The 13,287-nt window shown below is 37.2% G+C and overlaps 1 protein-coding gene across 1 annotated transcript; it reads right to left on the bottom strand.

The window, feature by feature from the left end:
* Window positions 1-776: 776 nt before the first annotated feature.
* On the bottom strand, window positions 777-6,041 carry tgm5l (transglutaminase 5, like). Its single transcript, XM_060867100.1, has 14 exons — window positions 6,003-6,041; window positions 5,627-5,818; window positions 5,078-5,314; window positions 4,789-4,907; window positions 4,212-4,340; window positions 3,946-4,123; window positions 3,736-3,868; window positions 3,544-3,647; window positions 3,173-3,412; window positions 3,017-3,043; window positions 2,656-2,865; window positions 2,061-2,218; window positions 1,730-1,866; window positions 777-1,165 (listed from the first exon to the last, which is right to left on the bottom strand). The coding sequence occupies exons 1-14, from the start codon at window positions 6,007-6,009 to the stop codon at window positions 1,012-1,014; spliced, it is 2,025 nt and encodes a 674-aa protein (XP_060723083.1). The 5' UTR covers window positions 6,010-6,041; the 3' UTR covers window positions 777-1,011.
* Window positions 6,042-13,287: the final 7,246 nt, after the last annotated feature.

Below are 13,287 nucleotides of genomic sequence, written 5' to 3'. Positions count from 1 at the left end.
ATGTGACAGATTTAGTGAAGGAAGAGAAAGACACTGCAATGTGCACTGAACTGTGTTCTTTTCATTATCCTGCTAGCAATCAATAATAGCTGCATCTCTTGCCAACAGAACATGACACACACAAAAGCATTACCTTAGAGAGGGAAAAAAGAGTAAGTGGGTTCTTTTGGCTCAGACTAAGGATAAAGCAGTTAATTCCCACAGAAGCCAATCTTGTATTTCTTTTCTGCAATGGCTAAAGTACCAACAGGGTCAATATGCTGCTTGAACATTGATTCCTTCATTCATTTTTAGTTACTGCTTAATTCAGATCAGGCCTGTGGTAGATTTGGAGCCTATCCTTAGGAGCAAAGCAGGAAAAAACCCTGAATAGGATGACAGTTATTCGTACCACAGTTGAGCTTACATTGTTATCCCCAAACCAAATGTATATCACTGAATATTTAGTGAAACTACTTTCTATGAGCACCTTTAGGCAGACTGTTTTTGTCCAAACTGTTAACATGCTACGATCCAGTAATGACCAATCTTATTAATGCCAATTTTCCTAAACATTGCAACTAATTAAACAGACTCAAATTTGTCGTACTGTATTTGGGCAGGTGTTGGAGGTAGTTCAGGGCATAAGATTGGGGCCTGTACCTGGGGGACTGTTGTTAAGAAAAGAAACATAATGCCCTCTACTGGATAAACATTTTAACAGTTTTGAATGGTTTTAGCAAAGAAAAACGGTATTGTTATCCAAGTTATCATGACTAAAGGTATTCTTGCAAAGGTTTTGTATTCAGGTTTATGTTTATATGTTTCTTGCCATTTAGTGATATTATATATATAAAAGCAAGATAATAGAAGTTATGCAATAAATGACATACATACATGTACATCCCTTCATTATCTTTAGAGATTTAAAAATATATACAATTTCATGTTCATATTTCCCATAATTAGAAAAAACAAGCATTTCCCAGTCAGTGGCTCAGGTACATGGTTCTGATTTCCTGTTTCATTCTTTCATTCTGGTCGGACAACAAAGGTTCTGAAGCCACGGATAACAATGTTGTTGAAATCCAGGTTCAGAGTAGCATGCAGCATCTTCACTCCTGCCATCTTTGGTGTGAAACGTACTACAGTGTTCATGGTCTCTCTGGGCTTCAAATCGTCAACACTGTTGCAGGGAAAAAGAAGATTTAAAAATGAATAGAGTGAACTTACTACACATTCAGTGTCAATAAAGTATTTTTTAACCAATTTGGTAATATAATTGATATTGTGGAAAAATGTATGTAAACAGTTAACTTGCAGAGATCTATATAAGGTATAAAGGTTAAAGGTTAGTATTACATATTGTTTGAATGCAAAATTCATTCTCTTTAAGACAACACCTGAACTTTGTTTAGTACAAACATTCCTGTGTAATCTGCATGTCTGCATTACAAACATATTTCACGTACACTTTCTTTGTGTGTCTCATGAAAAAAAGATGGTTTATCTCATAATGAACATGAGTCGTTGCTGATAATACTGAAGTTTCCCAATTTGTCACCACACCCAATTTAGGCATGTAATATTTAAATATTTAGTGGGAGGATGATGATGTCACAACAATTTAATGGATACAACAGTATTTATTTTTGTTGCTTTTACTCTCTACTCTATGACCCTTCAAGAGAAAATGTGTATTTTTAAAGAATGTCATTATCAGCAACTGAAATAAAATCTTTACACATACTTGATAAGTATTTTGCCCTCCAGCAAGGCTGAACCCGCCACAGTCAACATGCCTCTCACCGCTACAGAGAATGGATTGGTGAATGTCAACGTAGCAGCCTGGCGCCTGCCTACCGTGATAGTTTCTGATTCGGCAACCTGGACAAGAAAAACAGTGATGTTTGGTACAAGATTTTTTTTTATAGTTCTACCTTGTTTACTATATCAGCTCATTATAATGATATGATTCACGATAATGTAAACTATATAGATCTGAATAACAGTGTAAATAAAAGTGTACTTAATGTAAAGACCTCTTTTTCTTCTAACATGTTTTAGTCTGGATCTTGTACCTGCATGTGGATGAATGGCCTGGTGATGCTAAACTCTTCAGAAGTCAAGACTCCCTTCTTAGTAGCCATATCCATTATGACCACTGCCAGATTGACTAGCTGTTCATTTCCCAGTGCTGAGTACTGACTGTATGGGATCTGATGTTGTAGCACTGTACCTGAGTAAAAAGCAGTAGAAAAATATGTTAGAAAACAGATAACATGAAAATGTTCAGATTTAGTCATTACTCATAAATTTTACTGATTGCACAATTTCATCAAATTTTCAAAGTAAAATCGCTCTACTGCAAAATATTCCTAAATTGAATGCATTACATAGCCTGAGAGGCCATAGCAATGTTTCCCATAAAGACAAAAGGTTAAAAATACTTTGCCTTATTATATACATTTCATAGACAAACTCCTGAAACAAGACTAAATCAATGACTGTAGCTCTATTCAGTCACTCTGAATAGAGACATAGACATATTTTTAAACATCTATAGATAATGTTTAAAATACCTTTATTTAATACCTTTCAGTGAATCTAGACTTAGGCTAAATCTTGTTTAGACATCACTTCAATTAAACAGAAATTATACACATAAACACATACTTCCATAAGGAGAAAGCTGGATGAGATTATCAACCTCCCAGAAGGTATCAGATGGATTGCGGTCATAACGCTTTGCCTGAGCATTGGCGCATTCTCTCACATTCTTCTGAACGCTGTCATGATTAGTCACAATGACTGAGAAGCAGATATTTTCTCCAACAACAGGTTTTTTATCAAGGTTCAGCTCTACAGAAAGACCTTGAGCTGATTCTATGCACAAAGAAATTAAAAGAAAATAGATGATTTACTAGTCTTATTTCAATAAAAATGAACAATGATGAAAGACACTGATGAAAGACAACAATTATCCATTTTCATAAACAGTATTGTAAAAATAAGAGTTAAAAATGACATACAATACCTGTGTTAGCGTGAAGTGGTCTTGGCACTGTATGATAAGGGAAAAAAAATTAGCTATGTAGAAACAATGTCTCTCTCTCTCTCTCTCTCTCTCTCTCTCTCTCTCTCTCTCTCTCTCTCTCTCTCTCTCTCTCTGTTGCTTGCTTGCTTATTTTACCTTTGTTGTGTTTGTAGGTAGAAGTGATATCCTGTGGTTTGTTGGATCCCAGGCTCTTGGTGCATATGAGAGTACCCACGCTGTCTGTCACAGTGGTGCTGCTCAGTACTTGTGATTGCCGCATAATGTACCTATTCACATTAGCGTTAACTTCAGCATAGATGAAAGGGACATCATAGGCTATGTCAATCTGTTGCTCCTGTATAGCTCTTACTGGGGCAGGACCACACCTGTATATTCCTGTTATGGGATGTGTAATTCAGTATTAAGTACAGACACAATTAAAATGCTATACCCAAATGTACCACTAACAGCAACAATGACTGATTCCAGATATTCATAATATGCTTCAGCTGTGGAAACAGTCTGACCTTCACTTCTCTCCTGTGGAGTTGGGTCAACCACCTGCCACCCATCATACCCTTTTGGCAGATCTCCTCTCTTCATCCAGCACTCCACCCACACATGAAAGTTCCTACAAATAAGATATAACAGGGTTTAAGCCCAAAACTTGTGTGCCTATCATAATAACTCAGTGCCAATTAGTGCCAATAACAACTGACCAGATGCTGTCACGATGAGGCAGCTTTTCTCCTTTCTCAGTGTAATACTCGTCAATCACCAGGTTCCCATTAGTGTCATGAGCCGAGTTAAAGTTTGTGACCACACGAGTTGGGATTCCCAGGACTCTCATTACTAAGGAAGACAGAGTTTTTAAGCATGCATTTTTCTCCAAAAAACTCTCATCATCACCGAAAGCTTATATTTAGTACCAGTGCACATGACGGCAGCAAAAACCCAGCACTGCCCATATTTGACAGGACGGAAGTCAGATTTAGCCCACTGTTTCAGAATGCTTCCACTGTCCTCCCACTTTGATGGGTTGACACCATTGCTGTAATTCTCCGTCCATTTCCCTTTCAAAACACCACAGTCATCATTATGATTTACCTGCTCAAAAAAAAAAACTCTATCAGGACACAGAAAAAGAACTGAGACATGGAAGAGAGGAAGAAGAGGATGGTGTGAAGTTCCTCACCATAGCTGAGACGACTCTGCTGATGTAAACAGGGTCAAAGCGTTTAGCATAATCTTTATTCCAGTTTTCCTTGTGTTCATTGCTCACCTGCAGCATCATCATACAGATGTCCAGGATACCACTCTCATACTGAAAACATAAAACATTACTCAACTGCACTGGTACTGTAGCATCAACATATAACATTGACTATACAGATTGCTGTATAGAGTATGATTTATTTTTATTTGAGGAAATAAGTATACATCACTCATTACAATTATCTGCCTAGCTTGTTGCTAACAATGGACGAACATTAAGGGATCCATGTTTTTCACCACTTTGTGGCTTTATTTGCACATAGCTCAAAAATGAGGTCTGCACGATGTCTGGCTTAAGTTAAATTCTGCATGGTTGATTATATTTGCATTGATATAGTTCATCAACCAAGATTAGTCAAGCAAAGAGAAGATGATGAATTGTGCTGATAATTAAAGCAATAACTCATTACCACCTAAAAACGTTTCATTATTTTAATACCATAGGTCAAACATATCCTCTACCAATCCTTAAAGTAATAGACTGAAGCTGCTCTTACTTGATCAAAGTCCCATGGCCTATGGTTGATTTGTTTGGGTGTTCCCTGGTACAGCACGCCAAAGTCATTCCTCACATACTCTTCTCTCTGATTTTCATCAGGCAAGTAGACAGAGTCATCTAAAAAGTACAGACACACACAAATTCAGTATCTCATATAAGTTTTGGATAGATAATATGAGACAGAATAGTGTTATTATGTAGAAGTACAATGGTTCAGTGTACTGTATAGTGTAACTTAACATTTATTAGATTAAATGTTTGCAAACTGCAGAAAAATCCAGACTCACCTATGCACCAAGGATTACAGAGCAGGGTGATCTGTCCAATCCTGCAGCTGTAAGAGCCATTGCGAGACACCAAATAGAGCTGATACACTCCCACAATAGCTGTAGGTGGACTGGAAACACACACAAAAGCCTTGTGAGGGGCTCTGGGGTTCATCATTCCATGCTGAAAGTAGGCAGTCCACTGGGACTGAGAAGTGACTTTTGAGGAAGTGATGGGAATATCACAGGCAAGATTTTCTGCAGGTAAGAATGAATGAAAAGAGGAAGAACGTTATCGATTGAGAAAACAGGGTACGGTAGGATGGCTATTTGAGGAACACCAAAGTTAAAGATGCTTCTAAATTGCAGTGCTAAATGGTCATATCTCTGAATGATTAAACATGACATTGACATTGTTAGTACTGCCATCAAGGAATCCTGAGCTTTCTCTGTCCAAATATAACCTACCAAAATTGAAACACTTTTTGAATTTCATAATAACAGACTTAGTGTGACAAAAATAAAGATAAATCAGAAAGAGAATGTTAAAATGGATTGATAAAATCATACCTTTTGGAGTCATAGCTAAGTCTGTTCTGAGTATAATGTCATCTTTGATTGACATATAAGGTCCATCAAAGCTCAGTGTGATTCTAAAGGCCTGCCCCCTCCTCACTACCAGACCAACTGAGTTTAGCCCTTCTGTCTTGTGCTGCACCTGGTTCTGAGCTTCTTCCAGGTTAGCATATATGAGTTTCAAACCTGCACACAGATAAATGCAGAAGAAGAGCAAATTGATAAATTGAAAATTTTCTTATGTAAAGCTAAAAATCAGTAAGACCTTTGCACAATGTTGTATAGAAATATATATGATGAATCATATAAAAATTCATCTGTTATATGAATGTATCATGCATCAAAACAAAATGCAATTGAAGAATCTCACCTTCCATTGTTCACTGTGCTGTTTGTTGTTTAAGCTGTCTGTCGTAAAGTCACTAGTCCTTTATATAACCAGCATCATGCCACTCCTTGGCAAATTCTCCAAAGAATTTCTTGTGTAACCAACTACAGACATGCAGTGACGCCATCCCCAGTGTTGAAAGCACATATATTCACATATCTTCACACATGATCACAGATTTCTTCTAAATATAGATTGTGTTTTCTTTTAGAACTAAATCAATATCACAATGCCTTGTATTTAATAAATATCATTAGGCATGATTTGGTCTACTAAAATCTGTTTATACAAAAAAATGGTTTATATGACAATTGAATATGTGAGAAATTTCCACATTTTTACTCCTGTTCTAAATATAGTATTTACTTTTAGCGTTTAATGTGAGGTTTAATTGTTACCTAGTGTTTGGTTCAACAAAGTGAATTTTTTTATCCCTGTAACTCATCTATGGTTTCACATACAGTACATAACCTAACAGTCTTGCTGACATACCCAAACATGAACAGTCAAGTGAACATCACATAAAAAGTCTAACAAAAGCTGTCAACCAATACTTGGGTGCGGTTTCAGAGTGTTGGCTTATCTGTTTCACTGGTACTCAGGTGTGATTGACATGACTTTCCTTTTTCCACTGGTGTGGCTTATGATGAGTAAAAGTGGGATGGGAGAATATTTAAATAACTGAGTAATAGAATAGAGCACATACTATTGGGGTATACTGTATATACAAACCCGATTCTAAAAAAGTTGGGACACTTTACAAATTGTGAATAAAAACAGAATGCAATGATGTGGAAGTTTCAAATTTCAATATTTTATTCAGAATACAACATAGATGACATATCAAAATGCTTAAACTGAGAAAATATATCATTATAAGGAAAAAATAAGTTGATTTTAAATTTCATGGCATCAACACATCTCAAAAAAGTTCTTCTTCTTCTTCTTTTATTTACCACTGTTTGGCATCCCCTCTTCTTTTTATAACAGTCTGCAAATGTCTGGGGACTGAGGACACAAGTTGCTCAAGTTTAGGAATAGGAATGTTGTCCCATTCTTGTCTAATACAGGCTTCTAGTTGCATGTTCATGTTTTCTATGGGTGAAAGATCTGGACTGCAGGCTGGCCATTTCAGTACCCGGATCCTTCTTCTACGCAGCCATGACGTTGTAATGTTGTCTGGCATTGTCATGTAGAAAAATTTACGGTTTTCCCTGAAGGAGGCGACGTCTGGATGGGAGCATATGTTGTTCTAGAGCAATGGTTCCCAAACCTTTTACCTTTTTTTACTTTTGACCTTTTATGGCACTAACTGGCTACTTTGCTGTGAGTACTACACTAGAGGGGACACGTCTTTATATTTAGTCCGAGAAATACATGTCTGCTTAAATATTAGGTGCGGTATAATTACATTAACAGTACACTTCAGCATTTTGTTCACGTACCCCCTCCGTCACGTGGCGTACCCCGGGGGGTACGCGTACCCCAGTTTGGGAACCACTGTTCTAGAGCTTGGATTATACCTTTCAGCATTGATGGTGCCTTTCCAGATGTGCTGCCCATGCCACACACACTCATCCATACCCCATACCATCAGAGATGCAGGCTTCTGAACTGAGCGCTGATACAACTTGGTTTGTCCTTGTCCTCTATAGTCCGGATGACATGGGCGTCCCAGTTTGCCAAAAAGAACTTCAAATTTTGATTCGTCTGACCACAGAACAGTTTTCCACTTTGCCACAGTCCATTTTAAATGAGCCTTGGCCCAGAGAAAACGGCTGCGGTTCTGGATCATGTTTAGATATGGCTTCTTTTTTGACCTATAGAGTTTTATCCGGCAACGTCGAATGGCACGGGGGATTGTGTTCACCGACAGTTTTCTGGAAGTATTCCTGAGCCCATGTTGTGATTTCCATTACAGTAGCATTCCTGTATGTGATGCAGTGCCGTCTAAGGGCCCAAAGATCACGGGCATCCAGTATGGTTTTGCCTTGACCCTTATGCACAGAGATTGTTCCAGATTCTCTGAATCTTTGGATGTTATACACTGTAAATGATGATAACTTCAAACTCTTTGCAATTTTTCTCTGAGAAACTCCTTTCTGATATTGCTCCACTATTCTATTTCGCCGCAGCATTGGGGGAATTGGTGATCCTCTGCCCATCTGAGAGACACTACCACACTGAGAGGCTCTTTTTATACCCAATCATGTTGCCAATTGACCTAATAAGTTGCAAATTGGTCCTCCAGCTGTTCCTTATATGTACATTTAACTTTTCTGGCCTCTTATTGCTAGCTGTCCCAACTTTTTTGGAATGTGTAGCTCTCATGAAATCCAAAATGAGCCAATATTTGGCATGACATTTCAAAATGTCTCACTTTCAACATTTGATATGTTATCTATATTCTATTGTTAATAAAATATATGTTTATGAGATTTTTTAATTATTGCATTCCTTTTTTTAATTACTTTAATTCACCATCAGAAGAACAATATTTACAACATTTATTTTTCAGTATAATAATAATAAGTTTTAATAATGCTTTTCATTAAAAAAAACCCCACAATATTAGATTTTAAAAACAATAACATGTACATTTATATTATATATTTAAGATAGACAGTATTTGTGAGAATACAACTTTGCAGAAAGGCAGAACGTAAATGGAAAAAGGACAGGCTGCATGTTTCTCTTCAGATATTTAGAGACTCTCTTACATCTTTCCAGACTTTAGCCAACTAAATTGAAAGAAACCACTCTAAACCTATGGTTTTTTCTATCATTAAATCTGTGACAAATGCTTCTGTTAAATCTATGCCTGTTGCCTTTGTTGCTGTCTGTGAAGGCTTCTCGAGATTCTTTAGTGACAAAATCACTAAACTAAGGTTAAGTGTTCGCCCCACTATAACTCCTATCTCTTCTCCAATCACGTCAAAGGTCTCTGCATTTTTTAAAGCTTTTGAGCTCATCAACCTCCAGCAACTGAAGGAGGTGATTGATGAGCTCAAACCCTCATTTTGTCCCAGTGACATAATTCACCCAAAAGTTTTAAAACAAATCTTTCACTCAATTGGTCCAGGCCTGCTGTCTTTGATCAACAAGTGCCTGCAAACTGGCTCAGTCCCTGCCAACCTTAAGGTTGCCACTGTCACTCCCTTGCTCAAGAAGCCTTCACTGGACCCCTCCATTCAAAAAAACTTTCGACTTATCTCTGTCTTGCCTTTCATGTCAAAAATTCTGGAGAAAATTGTGCTAAATCAACTCCAAAGTTTTCTGAATAACAATTGTATTACTTTTATTATCAAGACTCGAGACCTGGGTAGGTCTTAAAGCAAATGTTTTGAGCTGGTTTCAGTCATACCTAACTGACAGAAAGTTCATAGTGAAACTGGGTAACCTTTCCTCCTCCCCTGCCGCGCTGTCCTATGGCCTTCCACAAGGCTCTATTTTAGCTCCTTCTCTATTATCGTTATACAGTATATGCTACCCCTGGGCTACCCATTTCTATGCTGATGACACTCAAATCTACTTACCAATTATGAAAAATAATCCTTTAGCAATCTCATCTCTTCTAAAATGTTTAGAAGAGGTTAAATTATGGCTGGCACAAAATTTTCTGTTTTTAAATGAAGAAAAGACTGAGGTAAAAATGTTTAGCCCAAATGAGAACTCTCAGTCCTCAAGCATCAACCTAGAGAGTTTATCTGTTTTTAGATCTTCACGGGTGCAGAATCTTGGCATCTTTATTGATCAGCACTTAAAATTTGACAAACACATCTCGTCTGTTATTGGGTCTAGCTTTTACCAACTGCGGATTCTCTCCAAAATTAAACACTTTATAACCCCTAAGACTTTAGAAATGGATGTTCATGCGTTTATAACCGCTTTATAAATTACTGTAACTCTTTATATTGCAGTATATCTAAAACTCAGATTACACGTCTCCAGCTCGTTCAAAAATGCTGCTGCCAGATTTCTCTCTAGCTGTCACAAACATGAACACATCACTCCCATTCTCAAATCTCTACACTGGCTGCCGATTTCTCAGAGAATAGATTTTAAGATTCTACTCTTTGTCTATAAGTCTCTCCATAATACCGCTCCTCTCTACTTATCTGCACTTCTTCATCCCTACTCTCCTATTATAAGTCTTCGCTCATCTGACCAGGCCATGTTGGTGGTTCCTCGTGTACGGATCAAGCGTAGAGGAGAGCGTGCCTTTTCTGTGGCTGGTCCTAGACTATGGAACTCCCTGCCACTAGAGATTAGGACTGCACCCACCATTTCTAGTTTTAAGTCCATGCTAAAGACCCACTTATTTTCTCTAGCCTTTTCATGATTGCCCAGGGGTTTATGTCTGTTTATATCTGGCTTATGGTTTATATTTATTTCACCTTCTTTTAAACTGGTTACTTTATATATATATATATATATATATATATATATATATATATATATATATATATATATATATATATATATACGTATATATATATATATATATAATTCTTATTTTAGTTTCTTGAACTACTTTGTGCATGTGTGTATTCTTAAGTGTATGTGCAATGTCAAACGCACTGTGAAGCACTTTGGTCAGCTGTGTGGTTGTTTGTAAATGTGCCATACAAATAAAGTTGAACTTGAACTTGAACTTAAACTTGTGGTTTTCTTCAGTACACCTAGCATACCACACTGTGTAGCTGTGTAGGAAGTCTGACCTGTTTAATTTTTCACAGGAAGAATAGCTTTGTTGAGTTTTCATCACAAGTTGGGAGGTGTTGGCAGACCACTTCCTGGATATCCTTAAATCTACAGTAATCTCAATTAATTCATCAAAGGTCTAGTAGATTAGTAATTTAATGATGCAAAACTACTAGAATAGTTTATGTCTCTAACTAAAAAGTACGAAATAACACACCACAGACCAAATTTGATTATGGCAAAAACTAGAATCTGATAAAAAATAGAACAACAATACAATAGTTTAACAATAGAATCTAATAATAATGATTCATTAAAGCAATTCCAATTCACATACATTTCATTGAAAATGAACAGTGAAATAAAAAAGGAATATACAGGATTTTTTCCGCCCTGTTCTGGATCTCCACAGCAGATCAGGTGGTCCAATTTCTTGGGACTGGACCACCAGGAGGCCAGGAATATACAGGAATAAAATATTAAAATATCGTATACCTGCTAACTTCTAAAATGAAGAACAATAGGAACAGAATAATATAACATGCTAAATAACATGAGGAAATTACATTATTTGCAGTATTTGGAGATGGCAAAAATATTTCATGCATATATTTTAATAGTAGTATACAGTATCAGCATTTTTTTTTAAACTACAGAGCAACCACAGCCACACCACAGTAACAACAGTATTACTATGGAAAGCAGGTGACAGCTTGGGTGTGCACTTGGAGAGAAGCATCTGGATGAGTCACGTGGCACACCTGGGCCCTGTTCACTAGTTGTATACTTGACTTTGAGTTGATGCTGAGTTGTAAACTCTGACTACTATGCTTATGGTACAGCCCAAATAAAAACGTCAAAATTGGCAATGCCAAGATTGTTACAGAATTGTTTTTTATGCCACCACATAAATGTTCAGTAGATTTAAAATGCATTTGTTGTTCTGTGTTTTTAAACAGTTTTAGACCTGGAACTACACTTTCCAGTGATAATATTAAGTTATTAATAACAACAAACTTGGACCAAATTGATGGTAATGCCAATGGTTTTGGAATGGGGCCATTTATGAGCCCCGTTCCAAACTTTACAAGCTGAGCGAAAGAGAGAAAAAGAGAACTAGATTTGTAAAGTTCGTCGAGACAAACTTTGATGTTGGCTTTGACGAGGCAAGGATTCGCAAAGGCCGGTGCTTTTTGGAGGCGAGTGGACATAAGGGGCAGTGTTAGTTTTGGAGGCAAGTGGACAGAAAGATAGGGTGCCAAAACATTTGGAGGCAAGTGGAGATGAGCATGTGACGTCATCCGAATACTCCTGAGGAAGTTCCCCTCATTGGGTTGATATGTCACATGTTCATGTTGTGCTAATTTTTGATTTTCACGTGACATCACCTGACGTCACGTGATGTCATCAGAATACACGTGAGGAAGTTCCCCTCATTGTTCGGAGTGTTTTGATATGTCACATGTCCATGTTGTAAAAAGTTTTTTGATTTTGCATATTTTGGGGGCGGGGCTGCGGCACAACTGAAAGGCCAGTCGGTACACCAATTTAAATCTTTGTTCAGAGTATCACCCTAAAGGAGCTGGCCGAGTTTGGTGGAGATAGTTCAAAAGCTTGCCGAGTTATAAACCTTCAAAGTTTATAACGGGAGTCTATGGGAAAAAAGGTCACTTTGAGACCCGGTACCGGAAGTACCGGTACTCAGATCGCTTAGAAAAGTAATAGCAACAAACTTCAGAGCAGGGTCTTAAACAAATCCGAATTAGAAACCCCTAGGCCGCATTAAATTTTATACATTTTTGTCTAAGCTTAAATAGGAAAACAGAATGTTGGCTTCTACAAAGCCAACATAATAACCTGTACAGGACACTGTGTACATAATCGTACACAGCGTTCCTGCTGTGTGAAGGATTGTTCTTTGCTTGTTCGACCAGAAAAATCATTGATAAACTGACCTGGAATCAGCACTTTGATGGTGAGTTGTGTGGATTCCAAAGAATCCAGTGACCTCTAGTGGCACGTTGTAACAAATTCACAGAAATGTGTGACGAACAAATAACACAGTACCTGCTACTCCTTTTGGAGTTGCTTTGCATAGGTTGTATCTGCGTTTGTGTATATCTTTCAGAATGAATTTAATGAGTTAGTGTTAGGACATGCTAAAATATTAAATCATCTGTGCTGCACTTTTATTTGTCTTACGTGACAAACACATAAACCTCTTTACTGCATAATCAGTAACAATCAGGAATTATGGCCTAAATTTCTTTTTAAGTCTCAGCTTTGCCAAACACACAGTGTTTGGTAAAATATGCAGACAGGTATTTACTATGGTATAGAATGTTAATTGGCAATAACAGCAATTATAGACTATAGGTCTTTAACTGGAAGAATTGACCAATGAATTGATGATTGTGGAGATGAGTTGACAGCTAAAGCAGTAAATGATAATGAAATGAGTGTATGTGTGTACTCAATGAATGTATTCACAGATTTATTTATTTATTTTTAGTTTAGCAGTCTGTGGATTAGTGATAAACAAATGCAGAAGTTTAAAGACAAC

Source organism: Tachysurus vachellii, chromosome 4 (assembly GCF_030014155.1).
Source record: "Tachysurus vachellii isolate PV-2020 chromosome 4, HZAU_Pvac_v1, whole genome shotgun sequence".
Lineage (NCBI taxonomy): Eukaryota > Metazoa > Chordata > Actinopteri > Siluriformes > Bagridae > Tachysurus > Tachysurus vachellii.
This window is presented reverse-complemented; position numbering and strand designations above follow the sequence as displayed.